At 39.0% G+C, this 25,448-nt stretch overlaps 1 protein-coding gene across 1 annotated transcript in view; it reads right to left on the bottom strand.

The window, feature by feature from the left end:
• Positions 1–19,617, bottom strand: part of LOC127529081 (uncharacterized) — a 432,146-nt gene extending 412,529 nt beyond the window's left edge. Inside the window, exon 1 of the mRNA XM_051931549.1 lies at positions 17,755–19,617. Coding sequence (XP_051787509.1) covers positions 18,250–19,323 — 1,074 coding nt within the window. The 5' untranslated portion in view covers positions 19,324–19,617 and the 3' untranslated portion in view covers positions 17,755–18,249. The remainder of the gene's footprint in view (positions 1–17,754) is intronic.
• Between the last annotated feature and the right edge of the window lie 5,831 nt (positions 19,618–25,448).

The raw sequence follows: 25,448 nt of genomic DNA, 5'->3' as shown, positions 1-25,448 counted from the left end.
CAATATGTACAGAAATTTGCTGACAATACTCCATCATTATACACAGAAGTTCAATATGGTGTCACGCAGGGCTCAGTACTGGGACCTTTACTGTTTTCACTGTACATGCTTCCACTGGGATCTCTCATTAGGAAACAATGTTAATTTTCACTCATATGCAGATGACACCCAGTTATACCTTTCATTTAAATCAAATGAAGTTTCTCCAATGTTGTCTTTAATTAGTTGTGTTAGCGAATTAAAGGAGTGGATGAATGAGAACTACTTGTCTTTAAATACGGATAAAACAGAAATGTTAATTGTTGGAGGGAATGATGCTGATCACAACAATATTTTGTCATCATTTAACTCAGTTGGAATCCCAGTCAATTTTACTGAATCAGCCCGCAATCTAGGAGTTATCTTTGACTCTAGTATGTCATTTAAAGCGCATATTACAAAGTTGTCCAAAACATGTTTCTTCCATCTTAAAAATGTTAGGAAATTAAGGCGCTTTTTAAATAAACAGGATTCTGAGAAACTAATTCATGCATTTATCTCTAGTAGGATTGACTACTGCAATGTGGTGTTCACTGGATGTTCAAACTGTTCTTTATACAGCCTCCAGTTAATCCAAAATGTGGCTGCAAGAATTATTACAAGAACAAGAAAATATGAACACATAACTCCAGTTCTTAAATCCTTACACTGGCTCCCGGTTAAGTTTAGGGCAGATTTCAAAATCCTTCTTTTAACATATAAAGCATTAAATGGTCGAGGTCCGGCTTACTTGTCTGAACTTATCATGACTTACAAACCTGAGCGCACATTAAGATCTCAAGATGCTGGTCTGCTTATGATTCCAAGGATTAATAAAATAACAGTGGGAGGTCGAGCTTTTAGTTACAGGGCCCCTAAACTGTGGAATGGTCTGCCTGCTACTATAAGAGATGCCCCTTCGGTCTCAGATTTTAAATCCCGGCTGAAGACTCACTACTTCAGTTTAGCATATCCTGATTAGAGCTGCTGATTAACTATACAGACTGCATCTCTGTTGTTAGTCATTAGCACTTAAACATAAGTAACATGACAGTTATAATTGTATACTAACCCTCACTTATTCTGTTTTTCTTCTCGGTACTCAAATGTGGCACTTGGTGCCACGACCCACCTGCCAAGTTGTTTTGCCTGCCTAAGGAAAAGTCATCCCAGATGGAGGATCGCAGGAATTGTGGGAAAGAGGGGTCCTTTCATCGGATTGGCTGGCCCAGCATTGTTTCAGCCGTGGAATGGCCAAATGGGGGAGGCAGCTTGAAGGATGAGGTCTCCAGGACTCTACACAAATCCAAATCTTATTATGGGATATATCATCTACTGTTAAATTCTGCTCTGTACTTCTAAAATTTATATTTTTTATTTCTTACTATATTGAGGAATTGTTCTGTTCTGTGTACTGCATTGTATTGTATTGACCCCCTTCTTTTGACACCCATTATAATTCATTATAATAACTATTCATTCAGAATCTGTACTAACCCCTACTCTCTCTTCTGTTTCCTTTTCCGGTGTCTACCCAAAGCACCATGATGTTCCAACAATGATGGATGGATTAAAAGCCAGAAGTCTGTATGACCATCAGCATCAAGTGACTCCGTGAAAAACCCGAACTACAAAGAGGACTATTTCATTTATGTTAGGTAGAATGCCCAAAGGGGACTGGGCGGTCTCGTGGCCTGGAACCCCTACAGATTTTATTTTTTTCTCCAGCCTTCTGGAGTTTTTTTTTGTTTTTTCTGTCCACCCTGGCCATCGGACCTTACTCCTTTCTATGTTAATTAATGTTGTAATTAATGTATTTTAATTTCTTATTTTGTCTTTTATTTTTCTTCTCTTCATTATGTAAAGCACTTTGAGCTACTTTTTGTATGAAAATGTGCTATATAAATAAATGTTGTTGTTGTCTCTTTGAACTGCCTTTCCCAATGTTTCTTCCATTTTTTCCCTACAAGGTTTTTTTTGGGAGTTTTTCCTTGTCTTCTTAGAGAGTCAAGGCTGGGGGGCTGTCAAGAGGCAGGGCCTGTTAAAGCCCATTGCGGCACTTCCTGTGTGATTTTGGGCTATACAAAAATAAACTGTATTGTATTGTATTGTATTATATATTTGTTAATAATTAAACATGTGAAGGTGTGGTGGCGTAGTAGTAGCGATGAGCTGGCACCCGATTCAGGGATTGGTCCTGCCACATGCTGTATGTTTGCTGGGACTGGCGTGACCTGGATGAATAGATGGATGGAATAATTAAACATGTATTACAAAGTTATTTCAATGTTCCTTAAACATTTTGAAGAATCTGTGTTCTAAGCTTAACAGATGGCTTCACATTTATTACAGAGCTGATTGTGTGGTGATTGGTTACTTAGAAAAAGAAAAGGAAGGGCAGGAATTGGGGGTTAGTATGATTGAAAGAGACAGTACTGCTGTAATAAATTATTTAATTGAGGGTCGGGCACAGTGCAGCAAGCATCACGCGGAATGCAGGAACAATATGTGGAAGCCAGCTCGTTGCTACCACAGCACCACCGTGACCCTATGTTTAATACATGCTTTAATTCATTTCATCATGAAAATGATATCAAGTATAAATCTTAGTATTTAATTTGTTCAGAGAGCTGAAATAACATGAATGTAATGTATTCTGTTTCCTGTTGGCGTAAGAGAAAGCCCATTTACGAAGCACATAGCGATTCACACACATAGAGTACATAGAAGAACACAGAGAATACGAAGCATTTAACATGCTACTTTAGTTACGATGGGATTTGAGAAACTAGTAAATTAAACAATCTGAAGATGAAGTTTATGATGTTCTACTTTAATGACAAAATAAACTATGTGATTAAAGTGGAAATTTTGAGATTAAAGTTGACATTTCAACCTTTTTTCCCACTGTGTCCCTATTTTTTTCTTTTCTCTGTACCCTAATACATTTCCATATTCAGACGGTGGGCTACAAATCACCTTTTTATGGCGACTTTGATATCTGAACACTTTTTATTTATTTTGGGCACTGTGCAACTTTCTGAACTAGAACTTTCCAGTTTCTCCCCCACTCTATGTCACTCGATCAACTTCCTTTTGTTGTTTATACCAGTGCTTAAACCAACAAATAGTACATTTTTCTTTTCTCCCTCCATGCTTTTACCATTGTCTTTTCACAGAACACTGAACTTAAGGGGCTATTTATATTGATTTGCATTTTCAAAAAAGTGTAATTCTGGGAGGAGTCAAGGTGGGGTGGCAGGTGCGTGCACGTGCGTTACATTTCACGCAGACCGTGATTTATGTAGCGGAAGAACATGGAAGTCGGAATTTTTTGGGTGTACGCACATTTCTGTTTTTGTATGCCATGTTTTAGTGTGAATTCTATGCACGCCATTATACATGAGGCCCACAGTCTTGATAGCAGGAAAGCATTTCTTTTAAAAGTGAGTAGTATCAAAATTACATCTTTAATCGCCAAGTCTGGACATTGACCATTTGAATTCAAATATTACACAGTGAAAGTTCTGCCATCAAACTGTTATCAGATGAGAACTTGCACATCTTTTATTTTTTACCACAGATCATATAATTTCATGTTTCTCTGACATAAACTGTAAAGAGGATCCTATACTGGAAAATACTGTAAAACTGTTCTAGTGTAAAGAAATGCAAAACAATCAAATCTTGAAGAGAAATATCAAATGTCACATCATACTGTATCTGTACTGGAGATTTTCAAACTATTTTTTATATTTTGTTTTCTACAATATATTGTTTCTTATTAAAGTTGTGATTGTTACATTAAAATCAGACATGTGGGGGCAGGGTAGTGAAAATGTGCATTCAAGATTCAGCCTTGGTGAAAGATACTTTTTTATTGGTGTTTATTACATAGGTATTGAATAAGAACATGGCAACAACAAACTCTTACCATTGGAAAATTTCTGTTTATGTACAGTGTAAGTACATGGTAATTACATTCTGTTCCCAAAGGTATTACACTTTACATTAAATTGGTAATTACTGGGCAAGTGCAGTGTAACATGGTAGTTAACATTTTGCCCACAAATTTGTTGCAATTTACAAGTAGGTATGTCCTAAGTAAGTAAAGTATAAGTCTGCAGTTCCTTACTCAATATTAAGTAAACACAGATTACTTAAAAGCTGTTCTCATCATGCAAGGTCTTGTGTTTGCTCTGTATTTAAATATTTTAAGACTGATACCTTTAATTACCACCTTTCTAGGAATAATTTATTCATCTTCTATATCTGCATATGACATAATTATTTAAAGATACTCTACTTGAAAATCAATTTGCAAAGATCAGACATTCTAGACTAGCTAATCAGACTAGCAAATTTTTGTTGCTGCCTTGTTAAACTTCTAAATAAACTCTTACTGTTTGCATCATGCCATATGTACCCACAGTTATAATGATTTCCTGCCTATGTTTTCTGCCTATGTTCTGTAATATTATTTGATATTTAGTCCATCATGAGAGACAATTGATAATTTAAACAGTTTGTTCTAACCACCTCTGTAAATTTTCACTAGATTTGTAGATACACTTATAATTGGTAACATTTCTGAGGGCTCTAGAAAGATTAATAGTAACTCCAATTGGTTATATAGGTTCTGGCTGTTTTGTAGTGTGCACTTTGTAATTGGCATCTTAAAGGGAAATCAAGTGGATAGCTGGTGATTTCAGCAGATTTTACTTACTCCTTAAAGTTTGTAATCTACATTTTCCACTATTACACTGGTAAAAGACTGAAAGTAATTATATTATGAACATAGATCTGATGTGGTTCAATTACTTTCAAATTCTGACTTTATTTTTGCAAAATATGAAATCTAGATGGGCACTCCCTTGACATGCTCTGATAAAACAAGCATTTGTCACATTCTTGTATTTGTGTTGCACTGTTTGTCATGTTTTTTGGGTACTATTATGACCATTCCTTACTAACATGGACCGTAGAGTGCGCTGCTGCACATCAAACCCCAGACACCACCATGCGAACACATGTCCTAGGTTTAAATAAGTGATTTATTTATAATAATCTTCCCAAATGCTCTCCAATACACACAGTACCTCTTTATCTCTTCTTTTCCCTCACCTCCACACCTCCAGGTGAGCACTGTCCTTCTCCCTCCCAACTTTGACACATCCAGAGGTGGTAGGGCAGTTCCTTTTATCTTGAACCTGGGAATGCCCACAGTGCTGCTCCATGACATTACAACTCCCAGCATGCTCAGTTGTTGTCCTTGAGTGCACCTAGCCATTCCAGGGAACATAAAATAATTGCACTCCCCTGTCCTTCCTTTAAGCTGGCCTCCCGGCTGAGTACTGTTCCTTCATCAGATTCTGCCGGGATGCCAGCATACCCATTCCTTATGCTGCATCTTATGCCCTGATCTCTGTGTAGTCAGGAGATCTCCTGCCTCTTTTCAAGTCCATTTTCTTCCTGTGCCCCACGGCCAGGCACAGGAAGGGAGTCCAATCCAGGTGTCCCTGCCCGTCAAGCATTACACTAGCTATGTACCTTTTAAAGTAAGATAACATAACATTGTCATGCCTGCATAACCCAACTCAGGTTCGCAGGGAAACAGAGTCAATCCCAGCATCACTGGGCATAAGGCCGGAGGCAACCCCAGACGGCAAACCAGTCCACTGCAGTGACTACTGAATAGCATACCCAAACTCACTTACATATACCCACATATCATAACATGCATGTATTTGGTAAGTGGGAGGAAACCCATGGAGAAGAAATGGTGTTATTGTACAAACTTCACACAGGTAGGTTCTGGACAGAATTCTAACCCAAGACACAGAATCTGTGAGGCAACAGTACTAAACACTATTGCAGTGTGCTGTCACATTTTAAAGATTTTGAAATACCAGCAACCTATGCAGTTATCACTGTTATTCTCAGGTAAAATTGCCCAGACCCTAGATCATCTGATACATAATTGTAATAATATATTGTGAAGTTACAATTACATTTTTTAAAGTAAAGATACAGTATAATTATGTAAATACAATTGTAATTGGATCAGTGATTAATTGTTACACTGTACTTATATAACTTTAAATAAAAAATTATTATATATGTACAATATTATTATTAAATAATAATAATAATACATTTCATTAGTACACCTTAAGAGAAGGATTTAGGAGTCATTGTGGACTCTACGCTATTAACTTCCAGACAGTGTTCAGAGGCCATTAAGAAAGCTAACAGAATGTTAGGTTATATAGCACAATGTGTTGAGTACAAGTCAAAGGAGGTTATGCTGAAGCTTTATAATGCACTAATAAGTCCTCATCTGGAGTATTGTGAACAGTTTTGGTCTCCAGGCTACAAAAAGGAGTGCTGGAAAAGTCAAGAGAACAGCGACTAGGCGCATTCCAGGGATGCAGGAGATGAATTCTGAAGAGTGATATGATTGAAGTGTTTAAAATTATGAAGGGCATTAGTACAGTGGATAAAGACTTTCATTTTAAAATGAATTCATCAAAAACACATGGGCACAGTTGGAAACTTGTCAAGGGCAAACTTTGCACAAACATTAAGAAGTCTTCTTTACATAGAAACCCATAGACACTTGGAATAAGCTTCCAAGTAGTGTGGTAGACAGTAAGACTTTAGGGACTTTCAAAACTAGACTTGATGTTTTTTAGAAATAAGTGGATAGGACCGGCAAGCTTTGTTGGACTGAATGGCCTATTCTTGTCTAGATTATTCTAAATTTCTAACTATATAGATTCAGAACACAAATGGGCTGACTTAATAAACAGAGTTACACTGAAAGAACAAATTGGCACATAATTTGTATTCCCTGATCACAATGTAATTTCTGAGATGCAGCACAATGTTCTTTCTGAGAAATTTTCCTCTTTATTGTATAGATTGGTACTCTCTTCTCAAAAATGTAGTTGATTTACAAATTGTTTTAAAAGAATGGGTGAAAATTTGAAAGGTCTGATGTCAAAGTCCAGTAAACATTTATCAAAAATAAAGGCAGAAAGTGTAAAGAACCAGAAAAACATAGCATATTGTGAACTAAATTAAAGAAAATTGACCACAGCATACATTTTTTGCCTGAAGTAGAACATGTAAAGCTGGGCGTTTTCTGTATTGCTTGATAATAATACTTTTTCCTGTAACTTAAAGGATTTTTCTAAATGTTTAGAGAAATTATGTACTAACAAGAGGGGCATGTTGTTATTTTAGGGATTGAACAAAAACCATTCTAAGTACCACTTCTGCCCTGTGGAACACACAGTGTTGATTTGTCAGAGCCAGAACCTATCTCTTAACAGCACTGACATTTATCTCACCACAGTTACGGATACTGTGGCCTCACAGGTGCAGCAAATTCTGCTCTGAATTTATCAGTCACTAGCCACATACTGTCCTGTTTCCAGGGTCTCTGCTTTGATCAAAGTGATAAGACTGCACTAATGCCCTTTCTTCACTTTTTTTGTTTATTCCCATAAGTCAGCAAAAATATTGTCTTTGTTAATACAAGTTGCAGAAGACTGCATCTATTTTCAGTTTGTACTTAATAGGATATCTGTAAACTTGACAGTGTATGAAAGTGAATTTTGTCAATTAAGTATATCATTGTAAATGAAAAATCTTGTTTTGAAAATAATAAATAAGAAAGACATTTTCTTTGAGGCATGGAAGATATCATGTTGTACTATATGACTTTGTGGTATTTTGAGATAAAGCATTCCAATCCTGTCTCTCTCTTTTGCTTTTGCACGCTCTCTCAGAAGGGAAGGAAGAAATTATAAATAAAAAATAGTGCACTATGAAGTTTAAAATTGTTTAGAAGTGTTATATAAGGAAGCCTAATCATACTATAAAGATTAAATATTAAGTATTGTCCTTTTAATTAGTACAGTAGCATCCTGCTGTAGAACATTTTAGCAAATAGGAAGATTTCTGGTTAATAATAAAAGTATATAGCACCTTTCCCATGCTCAAAACACTTAGTCCCAAGTTTCCCAGCTGCTCAATGCAAAATGTGAACCTTAAACACTACTACATTTTTCTGAATGCAAAATATGAGAAAAGAGAAAAGGTCAGGTAATGAGATCAATTAAAGGTGAAAATAATTCACTGACTGGAATTTGTTGGAACAAATATCTGCAGCTACAGATGTGGATCAGCAGATCGACATATGTTGGTCAGTGGATCTCATGTTTTAGTTTAAAATTAATTCTTTAACAAGAAGACAGCAATGCAGAATGGGCATTAGAACTTAGTTTGAGAACCACAGCATTAAAAATGAATATGATTCAAAACAAGTGTATGTACAAAAAGTCATACTGTGTTTCATATCAAATTAAAATTCAACTCTTTTGCCAAGTAATATCAAAATTTTGTTGAAATATTTAATACAGTATTAGAAGTCAAAATTCACTGCATGCCAAAATGTATCCTGTAGTAAAGTTGCAGAAAAATTAAAAAATCTTTCAAATTAAAGCACCTAGCCTTTTCTAAAAGGTAGTAATAGAATTGTAAAGTTTATATTAAATTTGTGTTTTGTACATTTTGTATATTTTCTCTGTGCTTCGTAGTAATACATATTGAAGATTCATATTCTTTGAAATGCCATTTTGTTTCTGATGGGGATTGAATGTTAAGGTTTTTTTCTCCTGACACATATGCTACTCAGTGTGTAGTTCTATTATAAATATTTGTTACTAATTTAAATAATATAAAGATATTGCAGGCACTTACGTATATTGAAAGTATTTTCATCAGCTGGTTTGAATGTCTGCCTGCCATGAGACACACTGCATCGAATCCTGTAAAATGAAGGCTTAAAAATAAATAAATAAATAAATAAATAAAGAACTACTTACGAACATTTATGTTAGGCAGAATTCCCAGCGGGGGCTGGGTGGTCTTTTGGTCTGGAACCAATACAGATATTGTTTTTTTCTACAACTTAACTAGAGTTTTTTTCTATTCTACTTGGCCAACTGACCTCATCATTCAACTGTATTTTAGTGACTGGAAAAAGCAATTTAAATTTAAATACTGTTTCTCTTAACACTAGAATTACCAGAGCCTACGAAAAAACTCGTATATCCGGCCCACCTTAAATCGCTTCTTAAATCCGTTCACACCTCTCCGCCAGCATCCTTTGTCCTCTAAATGTGCTGATAAAAGACAAGCTGCCAGCAGCCGGCTATTCCATCCCCCCACCGACTTAGAACGTGAGTGAAGTTTTCCCAGCTCACGCCTTGATTGATTATGTGGGAGTGAAGTGGAGTATTACAGTGGAAATAAGAGATCATTATTCTAAAGTAATCTGTGTAAACACATTGTTAAAACAGAAACTTTTTCATATTTTAGTAATAAATGTTACAAGATGTAGTAGGCATAAACTATAGAATATATAAAGCCCGAGTTCCAAAGATCAAATAAACACTTTCACAAAAGCTTCAAGAATGATTCAACAGCTTCTGTGGCGTAGCGTGCTAAGATTTGCCTCTTAACGCAGAGCAGCTTTTCCTTGCCTCACAGACCTGAGTTTGATTCCCCGCTGGGGATGAAGTGTTGCTTTTTTTTTCTTTTCTTTTAAAACTCAAACGGACATAAAATTTATACATTGGTATGCACTGTCAGTTACTGAGATCGTTATATTTTTATGTGGGATGCTCCTTTTCAAATATTTTTTTAACAATTGAGACTGCAATTAACATGAACAACTGTCCTTATAACTTATTTTTAAGATCCATAACACATAGACAAAGTAACAACATAAGTACAGACGCAAACCAAGTGTAATCAAGAGTCCCGGTTCGATCCTCACTCACTCCTATATTTGCCGTTTTCAGTAGTACGCTGCTCTTTTTGTTAATATTATACAGTACACACATGCACTTCGTTTGCGTCTGTACTTGTGCTGTTACTTAGAGAGTCAGATGGGGGAAGGGGTGCATGAGCTTATTTAGTGCAGCAGGAACAACGCACATGTTGATCTTTTTTTCTTTCAGTACATGTGCTTTCCCTGTTTATTTATATATCTCTGCCTGTCTGTCTCTCTATTACGCAGTGCTCTGTCTGTCTGTGTGTTATGGATCTTAAAAATAACAGTTATAGGGATAGTTGTTCATGTTAATTGCAGTCTCAATTGTTAAAAAAAATATTTTAAAAGGAGCATCCCACATGAAAATATAACATAATTATGTCTGTTTGAGGTTAAAAAGAAAAAAAAAAAACACTTTATCCCCAGTGGGGAATCGAACTCAGGTCTGTGAGGCACGGCAAAGCTGCTGCGCTCTAAAAAAGAGAATGTTAGCGTGCTACACCACAGAAACTGTCGTATCATCCTTGAAACTTTTGTGAAAGTGTTTGTTTGATCTTTGGAACTCAGGCTTTACACATTCTATAGTTTATGCCTACTACATTTAGTAACATTTATTACTAAAATATGAAAAAGTTTCTGTTTTAACAATGTGTTTACACAGATTACTGTAGAAATGGCACACACATGAAATGCGTGTGTTCCAAATAACGATCTATTATTTCCACTCTAAAACTCCACTTCACTCCCAGATAATCAATCAAGGCATGAGCTGGGAAAAGTTTACGCACGTTCTAAGTCGGTGGGGGGATGAAATAGCTGGCTGCTGGCAGCTTGTCTTTTATCAGCACATTTAGAGGACAAAGGATGCTGGCGGAGAGGTGTGAACAGATTTAAGAAGCGATTTAAGGTGGGCCGGATCTACGAGTTTTTTTATAGGCTCTGGTAATTCTAGTGTTAAAACATTGTGAGACTTGAATAAAGCTGGTTCTGCTAAAGTACTGAGAATCAGCCTCTTCTTTTAGGGCACCTAAGCCACCTGGAAACAACAGGGCTGCCTGAGCTTGGCCTTGACTTTGATCCAACCAGCACAGTCTCCTCGGGTCGCTGGCACCACGAGTGAAAGACGCCATTATAGGAACACCATAGTGCGGACTGTACTCAGCAGCTTTTGCTGTGATCAACCAGGACATCTGTCTTGGGATTGCCACCTCCCACCTGCACAAAGCATGGCCATTGATCTGGCCCAGGTATGCAGCTCGCAAGTCTCCTCCAAGATGTTAAGGGAGGACAATTTGCTCCGGCAGACCCCTAATAGGACTACAGACCAGGATAACATTTGCTGTGTCAATGGAGAAGTTAAAACATACAAGACTATATTGCTGTCTCTGAAATTTAAAAGGAAGAACTTTAAGGTTTGGACTGCCATATCAGCCACTTTACCCTGGCCTCTTTCAATAGGAAAAAGGAATGCAATTTTCCCACGGGCCATGGCCACCTGCAGAGCTCTATCCTCTAGAGATGGGCTCGCAGCTGACAATGTCAGTTAAGGAGCCAGGCTTGAAATTGAACTGGAGTTATCCAGTGAGGTTGGGGACGAATCCTCAAGTGAGGACCCGGGGCAGCTGGCAGACTTTATCACGTTGTTGCTCGTGTAAACAACCTCCCTAGGCTGGATACCTGCTAAGGACCCCAAAAATAACAGCAGGTGGTGAGTGCGATGCTGCATCGGGCACAGAGGGAGCAGAGACTGCCATTCAAACAGAGTTTGCTCACCTGCAGCAAGCCAATATTATGGTAATTTGGATTTTGCAGTCAGACAACCCCACGTTGCAAATGACTCTTACTATCTAGAGAGAGAGGCCCCAAACTTTAAAACACCACATTTTTAAATTAAGGATGGTTTCCTGTATCGGGTGATTTATAATTGCTTAAGTGATGGGCAGATCAAACAGTTGGTGGTGCCAAGTGGGCTCATGGTGTTAAAAATTGCTCACAGTTACATTTTAGGGAGTCACCTCAGTGCAGAAAAAACAAGGGAATGCATTTTGAAATGCTTTTATTGGGTGAATTTGGGCCAGGATGTGCAGCAATTCTGTAAGGCCTGTCCCATCTGTCAAATAGTTTACGCTTACAGACCCGCTAGTGCACCCCTTGTACTGATGCCTATTCTTTGATGTCCCCTTTGAAAGGGTGGGGTTAGATTTTGTTGGTCTGCTTCCCAAGACTAAAAATGGGTTTCAGTATGTGGTTGTGTTAGTCGATCAGGCTACAAGATACCCGGAGGTGGCTGTGCTGCAGCGAGTGGATGCCTGGACTATTGCAAAAGTACTCTCAGAAATGTTCATACATATTGGTATCCCTTGCAGGATTTTGTCAGATCAGGACACACCCTTTATCACTCGCATCATGAAGCAACTATGTGAAAATTTTGCAATTAAGCATTTACACTCCATGGTTTATCATCTGCAGACAAATGGTCTGACTGAACGATTTAATAAAACCCTAAAACAGATGATTCGGCATGTGACCCATGATGCTTCCTCCTCAAATAAAGTAGTGCCCTTCCTCCTGTTTCCTGTTCACAAGTCCTCCCAAGCTTCTACTGAGTTCAACCCTTTCGAACTACTATTTGGCCACCGACTGTGTGGGGTGTTAGAGAAGAGTGGACAGGAACTTGCGAGGCACCTTGTGGGGGGAGGTTTGTCGACCAAGTCATTTTGCTGCAGGAACAGGTTGTCCTCTATTGCGGTGGAACACCTGCAGCCTGAGCAGGAGGCGCAGAAATGTGATTATGATAGGACAAGTAAACTCCGTGAATTTAAGAAGGGGCATTGCATACTTCTGTTGATCCCATCAGATCTGCATAAATTTCAGGCTGAATCACTTGGTCCGGCGGTGATTGAAGTGCATGTGTCCCCAGTGAATTATAAAGTCAGAATTCCCGTCGATGGAACCCTGTACAAATATTGAATATCAATCTCTTAAAAGAGTGGCATGACCCCCTGCAGGTCCTGGTCACGTCTGCAGTGGTCCCTCAGAATGAAGTCACTATTGGGGTTGCGTAAACTGACACTCAGAAGGAAGAATTGCTATCACTGATCGAGAGGAACTCAGATGTCTTTTCAGCCACACCTGACCGAACAGAAATTATGGAACACAAGATTGTGATTGCACCCGTCTTACTGTACATGTGCCCCCGTATTGCCTTCCGAAGACAACAAGGAAGGTGATACACGAGGAGCCTCAACAGATGCTCAAGATGGGTGTAATTCATGAAAGCAAAATTGAGTGGCAAAGCCTTATTGTGCTTGTCTCAAAACTCAAGAGTATGGTTCGGTTTTGTATTGATTTTAGAAGGTTGAATAAAATTTCTAAGTTTTACCAAAACCCTATGTCGTGTGTGGATGAATTCTTGGAAAAGTTTGGGCAGGTCTCGTATATTTCCACCCTAGATTTCATGAAGGGATATTGGCAAGTGACCGTGGAGTAGTGCAGTTGCAAGAAGACTGCATTCACCACTCTAGATGGGCTGTTTGAATTTACAAGGCTCCCTTTCGGTCTCCATGATGATGAACCAGATCCTGCATCTCCATTCCGCATATGCGGGAGCATATCTAGACGATATAGTCATTTTCGGTAACAAATGAAGAGCTCATCGTTTCCACCTGCAGGTGATGCTTGACAGTTTGAGGCTGGCAGGGTTGGTGGCTAACTCTAAGAAATGTAGACTGGGTAAGCCAGAAACCCATTATTTGGGGTATTCCATGGGGAAGGGTTTGCTAAAGCCTCAAGGACAAGGAGGGGGAGGCGCTTACATATCCATGTACCGAAACACAGAGGCAGGGATACTACAGGTGGTTCATTCCCAATTTTGTGTATCTGGCTGCTCCCCTCATTGACAAAGGGCAGGAAGAACTGTAATGTGGTCCAGTCCGATGCCTATGACAGAGCCTTCTCAGACCTAAAAGCCGCTCTATCCTCATTCCCAGTTCTGTGAAATCCAGACTTTTTGAGGGAATTTATTCTGCAGACAGATGTACTGTAAGTGCTTTCGGTTTTCGAGCTTTGCTTTCACAATGTTTTCAGGGGGAAGAACACCCAATCACGTTTCTCAGTAGGAAACTGCTTCCCAGGGAGCGCAATTATTTGACCATTGAGAAAGAATGTTTAGTAATTAAGTGGGCTGGGACAGAAGGGTATGAATGTCTGGCTCATTCAGTGGTTTATTAGTTTACAGGCATTTGTTTTTAATGTTCACCACCGTCCCAGGGCTGCACACACCAATGCTGATGTTCTCTCATGCCTGGCCGAGCCCAGCTTGGACGGTTGCTTTGCCCACTCAGAGACCCCCCCCCCCCCCCCAAAAGGACGACACGCAGAAGCGCAATTGCTTCATTTGAGAACCTCCCCAACCGAACTACTGACTGCTGCTTCTGTTGAGGGTTGCTTGTCTGTCGCTGAGGCAACTACAGATTTGCAGCACCACAGAAACAACTACAAGCTGACTGCTGCTATGCGCAAAGCACTGGTCACCCAATGGATAATGCAGGGAACATTATAACTTGGCCACTAACCTGGCCCCGACCCTGCCTGTTTGCTGTGTCTGTGTTTAGTAGAATGGTATACCGCTACAATAAATAACCTTGCTGTTCCAGTTTCGAGTTGAATACAGCTGGTTCTGCTAAAGTACTGAGACTCAGCCTCGTGTTTGGGGTGCAAGACATCAATGAACGCCTCACACATAAAAAACTAAACCAACAAAATATGCTTCTATAAATTTGAGTGTTAATTTAAAAAGTTGTGTTTAAACCTATTGGGATCTTTTTCATGCAAATGCAATACAGTGGCATGCAAAAGATTTGGCACCCTTGCATAAAATGTCTGTTACAGTAAATAGCTAAGTGAGCAGAAGATGAATTGATCCACCAAAAGGCATAAAGTTAAAGATGACACATCTGTTTAATATTTTAAGCAAGGTTGCATTTTATTTCTATCATTCACATTTATAAAATACCAATACTGTTGGTGAAGAGAGATTCATTGATCTTGACTTTTCCAACGATACTGTGATCTTCAAATAGTCTCTAATAGGGGCACTCAAGAGACTGAGCGAGGAGTCTGAGTTTCTGGGCTTGCAAGTGTTCTGGATAAAAACCATGATCCAGGCCTGTAATGATCTCTTGGGTACAGCCATCAGTGTGTCTGTATGTGGAGGGAATGCTGATTTTGTCAAGAGTATTACTTACCTCACCATCTCTCTGGTGACTCTTCCTATGAAGTCAGTAGATGGATTGGGACAGCATGGTGGGTCATGAGGTTTCTGGAAAGGGGTGTGTGGCACTTCTGTCATGTCTGCAAAAGGATGAAGGTCCAAGTCTTTAGGGTCCTGGTGCTCCCTGTTTTACTATATGGTTGCGAAACATTGGATATTATCCAGTGACCTGAGACAAAGGCAGGACACCCCTTGGATACCACTGGCTTGACTTTGTGTTGAACAAGTGGCTGCTCACAGAGTCCTGAATGAGGCACATTACCTGCATTGTGTCAGTTATGGCACTACGGCCATGTGGTATGATTCCCAGAGGGTGATCCAGTTAACAGGATCCTCTTTGCTGAGGATCCGAGTGGCTAGACCAGGGTAGGACTGGACTGTGTGTCTGTCTGGTGGGGGCTGCCGAACCGGGATCCAGAGGTCTTTTGTCATGTGGTGGGTGCGGCAACATACTATACCAGTGCATGCTCCTCAGCCAGAACCTGACCTGCCAGCTTGAATTGTGCTCAGAATTTAATAAAACAGTTTTTATATGAACCATATCATTGGTCTTCTGGTATCACCCTTCTTGTACAGGTTACAAATGACAGATGTATCATGCCACCTACAGGGTCCCAGCATTCCCTAAGCTGCAAAGCTATCCATGACATTTTATATAGTCATAATGTATGACACAATGTATGCAGTAAAGCTAGCAGATACTGATGGTCTTTCTTAACATGATGTAGTTCACAGTAAATATTCTCTCAGGAATAAGTTCTACCTTGGGCATTAATGGAGGTTTTACATTAGCTGGTCTATATTGTCACCTCACTCTCTTGGTAAATGTACTTTATTTTATCTTTTCTAATGACATTCACCTTGTAATGTCCAGAGTATTAATAGTAGAAATCCCAGAAGCCTATGAAAAAACTCGTAATCCCGGGCCACCTTAAATTCCTTTGCATCTTTTGTTTTGCAAATGTGTCGATCACCACAAGCAGCAAGCAGCCTGCTTTCCCACCAAAACACTGCTGAAGCTCAACTCAGACAAAAAGTTCTCCCAGCTCAAGTCTGTTTATCTAGGGGTGAGGTGCCTGGAGTTGTATGGGTAAATAATATATCAATATTTAGAACACATGCATTTCATGTGTGTTCCATGTCTACAACAATCTGTGGAAATGTAGGATGACAGGAAATGTTGAACATATACCTAAAACAAACTTTTTTAATGTTATAACAACAACAACAACATTTATTTATATAGCACATTTTCATACAAAAAGTAGCTCAAAGTGCTTTACATAATGAAGAAAAGAAGAATAAAAGACAAATAAGAAATTAAAATAAGACAACCTTAGTTAACATAAAAAGGAGTAAGGTCCGATGGCCAGGGTGGACAGAAAAAACAAAAAAAAAACTCCAGAAGGCTGGAGAAAAAAATAAAATCTGTAGGGGTTCCAGGCCACGAGACCGCCCAGTCCCCTTTGGGCATTCTACCTAACATAAATGAAATAGTCCTCTTTGTAGTTAGGGTTCTCACGGAGTCACTTGATGCTGATGGTTATACAGACTTCTGGCTTTTAATCCATCCATCATTGTTGGAACATCATGGTGCTTTGGGTAGATGGTGGTGGCACAAGCCACCACCAATAGGACACCGGAAAAGGAAACAGAAGAGAGAGTAGGGGTTAGTACAAGTTTTGAATGAATAGTTATTATAAGGAATTGGATATACAGAGTGTCAGGATTAAATTACAGTGAAGTTATGAGAAGGCCATGTTAAAGTAATGTGTTTTCAGTAGTTTTTTAAAGTGCTCCACTGTATTAGCCTGGCGAATTCCTACTGGCAGGCTATTCCAGATTTTAGGTGCATAACAGCAGAAGGCCGCCTCACCACTTCTTTTAAGTTTTGCTCTTGGAATTCTAAGGAGACACTCAGTTGAGGATCTGAGGTTGCGATTTGGAATATAAGGTGTCAGACATTCCGATATATAAGACGGGGCGAGATTATTTAAAGCTTTATAAACCATAAGCAGAATTTTAAAGTCAATTCTGAATGACACAGGTAACCAGTGTAGTGACATCAAAACTGGAGAAATGTGTTCGGATTTTCTTTTCCTGGTAAGGATTCCAGCAGCTGCATTCTGCACTAATTGCAAACGATTGATGTCTTTTTTGGGTAGTCCTGAGAGGAGTGCATTACAGTAATCTAGCCGACTAAAGACAAACGCATGAACTAATTTCTCTGCATCTTTCGATGATATAAGAGGTCTAACTTTTGCTATGTTCCTTAGGTGAAAAAATGCTGTCCTAGTGATCTTATTAATATGCGATTTAAAATTCAGATTACAATCAACGGTTACCCCTAAGCTTTTTACCTCCGATTTGACTTTTAATCCTAATGCATCCAGTTTATTTCTAATAGCCTCATTGTATCCATTATTGCCAATCACTAAGATTTCAGTTTTTTCTTTATTTAATTTGAGAAAGTTACTATTCATCCATTCTGAGATACAGGTTAGACATTGTGTTAGCGAATCAAGAGATTTGGGGTCATCAGGTGCTATTGATAAATACAGCTGTGTGTCATCAGCATAGCTGTGGTAGCTCACGTTTTGTCCCGAGATAATCTGACCTAATGGAAGCATGTAGATTGAGAAGAGCAGCGGACCCAGGAGAGAGCCTTGTGGAACACCATATAGAATATCATGTGTCTTTGAGTTATAATTACCACAACTAACAAAGAATTTTCTCCCTGCCAGGTAGGATTCAAACCAATTTAAGACACTGCCAGAGAGGCCCACCCATTGACTAAGGCGATTCTTAAGAATATTATGATCAATGGTGTCAAATGCGGCACTCAAATCTAAGAGGATGAGAACAGATAAATGGCCTCTGTCTGCATTTACCCGCAAGTCATTTACTACTTTAACGAGTGCAGTTTCTGTGCTGTGATTTGTTCTAAAACCTGACTGAAATTTATCAAGAATAGCATGTTTATTGAGGTGCTCATTTAACTGCATAATGACTGCCTTCTCTAGAATTTTACTTAAGAAAGGCAGGTTAGAGATGGGTCTATAATTTTCAAGAGCAGAGGGGTCGAGATTATTTTTCTTAAGTAGGGGTTTAACTACCGCAGTCTTAAGACAGTCTGGAAGACCCCCGTATCTAATGACGAATTTACTATGTCAAGAACATTATCAATAAGCACACCCGATACTTCTTTGAAAAAATTTGTTGGTATTGGGTCAAGGGCACAGGTGGATGGTTTCATTTGAGAAATTATTTTATGTAAATCAGGTAAATCTATCCTAGTGAAAGACTCTAATTTATTTATTATGGAGTACTGGGGTTTCGGAGGATCCTTAGTGTTGGGGAGATATACTATGTTATTTCTAATATCATTAATTTTTTGATTGAAAAATACAGCGATAGCCTCACAGGTTTTACTGGAAGTACTTAGGAGGCATTCCTTTGAGTTACCTGGGTTTAACAGATGATCAATTGTCGAAAATAAGACTCTGGGATTACTAGCATTGTTATTTATAATCTTAGAGAAATAGCAGCGCCTCTCAAGACGGACTGTGTTATTGTATTCTGTTATTTTAACTTTTAATATCTCATAGTCAATAGTTAGTTTAGTCTTCCTCCATTTACGCTCAGCTCTACGGCATGTTCTCTTTAAATCAGACACTCTTTGGGTCTTCCAAGGTATAACAATGCTAGAAGATTTTTTAACTGTCTTTTCAGGTGCAACTATGTCAACAGCAGCCCTCACTTTAGTATTAAATCTTTCCACCTTACTATTTACATTCTCCTCGCTATTATAGTTGGCACTATAAACGGACTGATTGGTTAGAATGTTTGTAAGTTTTAAAGTTGCTGATGAGTCTAAGAAGCGTTTTTTAACAATATGCTTCTCATGAGTGTTTTCTATCATTATTTCTATATTAAAAAGTAGAAGAAAATGGTCTGAAAGACCCGTATCAATGACCTGCTTTATATCAACTTTTAGTCCTTTAGTAATTACTAAGTCTAACGTATGACCTGCTTTATGTGTAGGCTGATTAACGAGCTGTCTCAAATCAAAAGAGTCCAGGAGGTTCATAAATTCTTTTACTTTTTGGTCACATTGATTATCTACATGAAAATTAAAGTCGCCGACTATTAAGAGTGTGTCATAGTTCGTAATTAAGATTGACATCAAGTCAGAGAATTCCTCAAAGAAAGACGCGTTGAATTTAGGAGGTCTATACACGGATAATACTAGAACGTGAGAATCTCCCTGAATAACAATGGCGAGATACTCAAAAGACTTGAACTTACCAAACTGATATTTTTACATTTTAACCTGCTAGAGTAAATGTTTGCTAATCCGCCACCTCTCTTTCCTTGGCGATCAGCACGAGTAAAACTGTAATCCGGAGGCGCAGATTCGATTAAAACAGCTGCGCCATCTGAGCTAAGCCACGTTTCACTTAGTGCAATAAAATCTATTTTTTTTTCACTAATAATGTCGTTGATAAAAAATGTCTTGTTAGTTAAAGCTCTAATATTTAATAGTGCCATATTCAATGTTTCGGAGGAGCAGAGATGAATACTATGTGCGTTATTGATATAGGGAACAGGAATTAAGTTATTTTTATTAGCGCCGCTCTGTGTGTATTTTTTGTTTAATCTATGATCTGTTTTTACAGTTTTAATACATTGTTCATCTACAGTAGTAACTTTAATTAAATTATTGGCGTTTATGCCGTATTGCCTAGATTTTCTATGTGCATTAAGATTGGTTATTACAGTATTTATGTTGCGCACTTTTATGGAAGATTTTTTTAAACAATTATCATGTCCAAACACAGGAGTGGCATTTCGGAAGGGGTTAAAAGCAGAGATAGATAGTCAAGATAAACGAATTACCTTCAATATGTTTTCGGAGAGGACCCGGGCGCCGAAGCTGTTCGGATGCAGGCCATCTCGCTTGAAGAAACGCGGTCTTTCCCAAAAGAGGTCCCAGTTGTTAATGAACCCGATGTCTTGATTCTTGCAGAAGCCCTGCAGCCAGTTGTTTAAACCAAGCAGACGACTGTAATACTCGTTTGATCGTCTGACGAGAGGGAGTGGACCCGAGATGAAGATCTTTGCCGATGGGGTCCTCTCCTTTGTGTCTTTAATTAATGCAGTGAAGTCTGCCTTGAGGATCTCCGACTGTCGGTGCCTTATGTCGTTTACGCCAGCATGTATAACAATGGCTCCAACTGCCCTGTTCTTGTAGATCGCCGGTGCACGTCTCGTCACATCTCGGACACGAGCACCGGGAAAACAAGAAACAAAAGATTTTCTATTAGGGCAAGTGATATTGAGGTTCCTAACAATAGAATCACCTACCACAATTACATCACCAGGAGCTGAAGGCGAACTGGGGACGCTTAGAGGGTCAAACCGGTTCTGGGTTACGATGCTTGCCTGTGCCGATGGAGGTGTTCTGGCCTTGAACCCCCGCCTGCATAGCTGAAATACACCGAGGTCATCATCGGTGTCGCTCCTACGAGGCGCGGGGGTGAAGGTGACTTGCGCGGCACAACGCGGGGTTGATGTTACGCCGATAACGGATGGCGAGGACGGTTTATCCAACAGCCGAGCCTTCAGATGTCTGAGGTATCTTCGTCTGGACAGAAGATTCTGAATCTGTTCATCGAGTGCCTGGAGTTCCTCGACTACAGTTGCAATGCGATTCACCTCACTGTCGGCCATTGTCCGCTTCTGCTTTTGCTTCCGCTTCCGCTTCGTGCCCTAGGAAAAATGAGAGAGAGAGAGAAGGTGAGGAGAAGATCAAAGGCATCATTATAGTACTGATGAAGTTTATAATGTGTGAAGAGTGAAGTCCAACTATCAAATAAACACTTTCACAAAAGGTACAAGTATAAAAATACAATACAATTTATTTTTATATAGCCCAAAATCACCCAAGAAGTGCAGAAATTAGCTTTAATAGGCCCTGCCTTTTGACAGCCCCCCCATCAAGCTGCCTCCCTCTATTGGCCATTCCACAGCTGAATCAATGCTGGGCCAGCCAATCCAATGAAGGAACCCCACTACCCAATGATTCCTGCGATCCGCCATCACAGGTGACTTTACCTTAGGCAGGCAATACAATTTGGCAGGGGGGCAGTGGCACAAAGTGCCACATTTGAGTACCAAGAAGAGAAACAGAATAAGTAAGGGTTAGTAACAAATTATAACTATCAAATTACTTATGTTTTAGTGCTAAGGTCTAACAACAGAGATGCAGTCTATACAGTTAATCAGCAGCTCTAGTCAGAATATGCTAAACTGAAGTAGTGAGTCTTCAGCCGGGATTTGAAAGCTGAGATCAAAGGGGCATCTCTTATAGTAGCAGGCAGACCATTCCACAGTTTAGGGGCCCTGTAACTAAAAGTTCGACCTCCCAGTGTTTATTTGATCTTTGGACTTCAGGCTTCACACATTATATAGTTTATGTCTACCTTTTGTCATTTAATACTAAAATATGAAAAACGTTTCTGTTTTAACTATGTGTTTACACAGATTATTGTAGAAACGGAACACACATGAAATGCATTTGTTCCAAATAATGATCTATTATTTCCATTCTAAAACTCCAGCACTTCACTCCCACATAATGAAGGCTGGAACTGGGAGAACTTTTTGCCTGTTCTGCAGTGGTGGGAGGATGGAATAATAGGCTGCTTGCTGCTTGTCTTGATCGGCACATTTACAACACAAAAAACGCTGACGGAGAGGTGCGATGGGATTTAAGGTGGGCCGGATTTACAAGTTTTTTCGTAGGCTTTGGTAATTGTAGTGTTAAACCAGGGAATTTCTATGTGCTTTGATCACTTTTGTTTTAAGGGGAGCGACTGCATCCACAGCATCTCTCAAGGTCATATTATAATGTGATGTTAGCTGATCTAAATTGTTTTCCATGTTTACATTTGATGTTAACTAATCTAAATAGTTTTCCACAATTACACTTGACTTACTCAAAATATCTATAAATCCTGAAGCAGAATTACAGTCTAGATGTTGCGCTGTCTTTGTTTTAATCTGTGAGTGTATTGGTAAGGGAAGAACCAAATCAAACGTAATCAAATCGAACGTAATTAAGTAGTGATCGGAAATTACTTAATTTAATGGCGTAATATTTAAATTTTGAATTTCAACTTTGCAAGTTATAATTAAATCTAACTAGGGGCTCCACCCCCGCTCGCTTCGCTCGCCAACCCCCGTGTTTGGTTTTCCGGACACACTTTTAAGATTTTTTTTTCTTTGAATTGTTGCTATTTCATTAGTTTCACTTTTATTTCAGAACTTATGTAAAAACAATATTTGGAATCTTTTGAGTCCAAATATGCTGAATCTTTTTTAAATGAGGTCAGTGAAACATGTGTTTAATGACTTTGTCAGGTTAGAGATAATGAAAACTGGAATTCAAAAGACTCAAAAAAAACGTAGGAGTGAAATACATGCAGAGCAAGATACAGAATATGAAAGCAGAAAAAAACGAAAGTGACAAAAAAAAAGCAAACATCGCATTAGCGTAAAAAAAATTTTTACTCGGAGAAATAACTAAAAGGTGAATAGAGATCGAATATATGGACACAGGTGATATGTCAGAAGTATGTAATTATTGTAAGGCTTTGAAGTTTAAATCAAAGAATTTCAAAAACGTGTTTTTACCTCACATGCATTTATTGGTTACTTTGCAAAAAAAATTATTAACTGATGATGATGTAGATCACTTTGTCTGTGCTGAAATTCCAAACAGAGAAACCTATCCTGAATTATCTCTAACCTGGGGGGTATTTTTCGTATGTCTCTTAAATCATCCGAGATCCGGTGCCTCATCTTGGATAAGTTAATGCCGGTGACACTCATCCGGGATAGGTCGGTTTTTCAAACGCAGCCATGTATTAGATTAGTCTAGCTGGATCTAATCATACGAGATGAATGCGCGCGCCCACGCTGAGTGAAAAGCCCATATATATTGAGTCTAGAAAACATGATCAGCAAGTCTTCGATAGGCTGTAACAAAATGACGAAAGAACGGGCGCATTTTTTTTTTCATACACGCTGCGCAAGACCTTTTATTCGAAGGACATGAAGAATTTCAAGATTTAATATGCACAAGGGGTAACACTGCAAAAGCAGCCCAGACCAGAAAAGACGGCTGGCAAAAAGTGGCCGACAAATTAAACGCTAAGTAGTGTGTATTGTACTTACTGAATGCAGCGTTTCATTTCCTATGTGTCAGATTAATTATTATTTAATATGTCATAATTCTAGATCAAACGTGAGCACAAGGAGAACATGGGAACAGGTTAAAGTGAAGTACAAGAATATACTTCAAACTAGTAAATATTGGTATATAACTATTTAAAGAATTGTTGACATAAATAATCATATATAATATAAAAAACATTAATTTTAAAGCTAATTAGAAGGCAGACAAGCAAAAAACAGGTGGAGGTCCACGCAGTCCAGACCTAACCCTGCAGAAGAGTTGGCTCTCCAGCAAAATGCCCATCGCCCTGTTTCTGAGGGCATTCCAGGGGGAAGCTCCTCCTCAGAACCAGTGGCAGGATGCAGTGGTCACTTCATTTCAGGTAAAGGATGGTCATTGCATATATTTGTCCTCCATGTGTGCCATAGGTATGTTCCATATAGCCCTCTTTTTTGTTGGGTCAGTTGCAGGGAATGTCATATCCCTTGAACCTGTGTCTGACCAACGAGATATTGACGAAGGTCAAATATTTAATGAAGATACTATGTCTGATGATTCATCAGGAGGAGAGGTACATTTTCCAAATAATGTTTGATCAAACTCCACTGTGATCAGTCCCATGTGCCCCAATCACATTTGGAAATACTGGTAATGAGAATGTTAGGCTGATTGAGATTCTTCATGGAACTGTGGGTGTTTTAGCCTGTGTATTACCTACCTGCAATGGCATGAAACGCCTCTTTTATTGTCTGCACACGCAGGTGTCCAGGAAACACTATGAAAACCCGAAGGAAATATTTCAGAGCCAAACAGACTTTACAAATTGCCTGGCAAACTGCACTTTTAGTTAGATTTTCCGCATCGCCTGCAGTATATAAAAAAGTGCCGCTTGTAAAAAAACCTCAAAGCAATGCATACTGTCTGTGTGGTTGTGAGAGCACGACTTCGCCTAGTTTGACTTCGAATATAAGGTGCTAATAAATCTTTGAGGTACAATATTCCCCCTCGGCTAAAGTGGTATCTTTCGAAAAGAATTTCCTCCAGGAGTAATAAAGGATCTTGCTGATCGCGCGAAACCCTCTCTATATGAAATTCTCTTTGTATAATTTGCTCACCAATATCTATTGGTCACTCATTCATGACTGGATGACTTCCACGCACCGTCACTGATTACGTGTGTAAACTAATAATCCTTGTTTACGTAGAACAAACCTGCTCCGAGCAGGTTTGAGGATTAGGATGTGTTGCTATGACAACACTTCCAGCAACAGTTTCGAAAAACCGACAGATCTAGGTTCACGCCAAATCGTCAACAATTACATCCGGCTAAACGACTAATCCACGTACAAAAAATACCCCCCTGCTCTGCATGTGTTTGGCCCTTTTGTTTTGTAACCTCTTTATGACGTTTTACTTTGTTTTCTACTCTGTCTTTTATATCTGACCTCGCTTTGTCCTGCTTTTTTTTCCTTTTTTTCGAGTATTAATTTCCGTTTGTTTGCGCTACTGCGATCTTTACTTTCATTTTTTATACTTTCTAATTTTCCTACTTTCATATTCTTTAACTTTCTCCACATTTGAATTGCGCATACGATTTTTTTTTTTTTTGGTGCCTTTTGAATTCCACTGCTTTCATAATCTGCTCTGTATGTGTATAGCAGCAACGTTTGTGAACGTCTTTATGAAGTTCTACTTTGTCTTTTACTCTGTCTTTTAATTCTGAGCCCGATTGGACATGCTCTGTTTCAATTCCACTTGTTACGGGCTGATAATTACTTGCCTTATTTTCTGAATTTGCACCTAGATTATTTTTTCTTTTTTCTTTCCAACGCTTTTGAGTCTCGCTTATTCGTAGACGTTTCATTTATAACATATTGTCCTTATACGCTTTACATGCGCTGAGACCCTGGATCTGCATGTGCTCAAATCCTTCACAAGACTGAATGTTTTGCTGCCCCGTTGTCTTATTTGATAGATTGTAAGTAGGGCGTGTCTTGCAAGAATCTCATGTTCTACGTCATCGCGAGACGGCCCTGGGACAATCTCTTGGCACCAAGTCCCACGTTTAT

This window comes from Erpetoichthys calabaricus, chromosome 9 (assembly GCF_900747795.2).
Source record: "Erpetoichthys calabaricus chromosome 9, fErpCal1.3, whole genome shotgun sequence".
NCBI lineage: Eukaryota > Metazoa > Chordata > Cladistia > Polypteriformes > Polypteridae > Erpetoichthys > Erpetoichthys calabaricus.
This window is presented reverse-complemented; position numbering and strand designations above follow the sequence as displayed.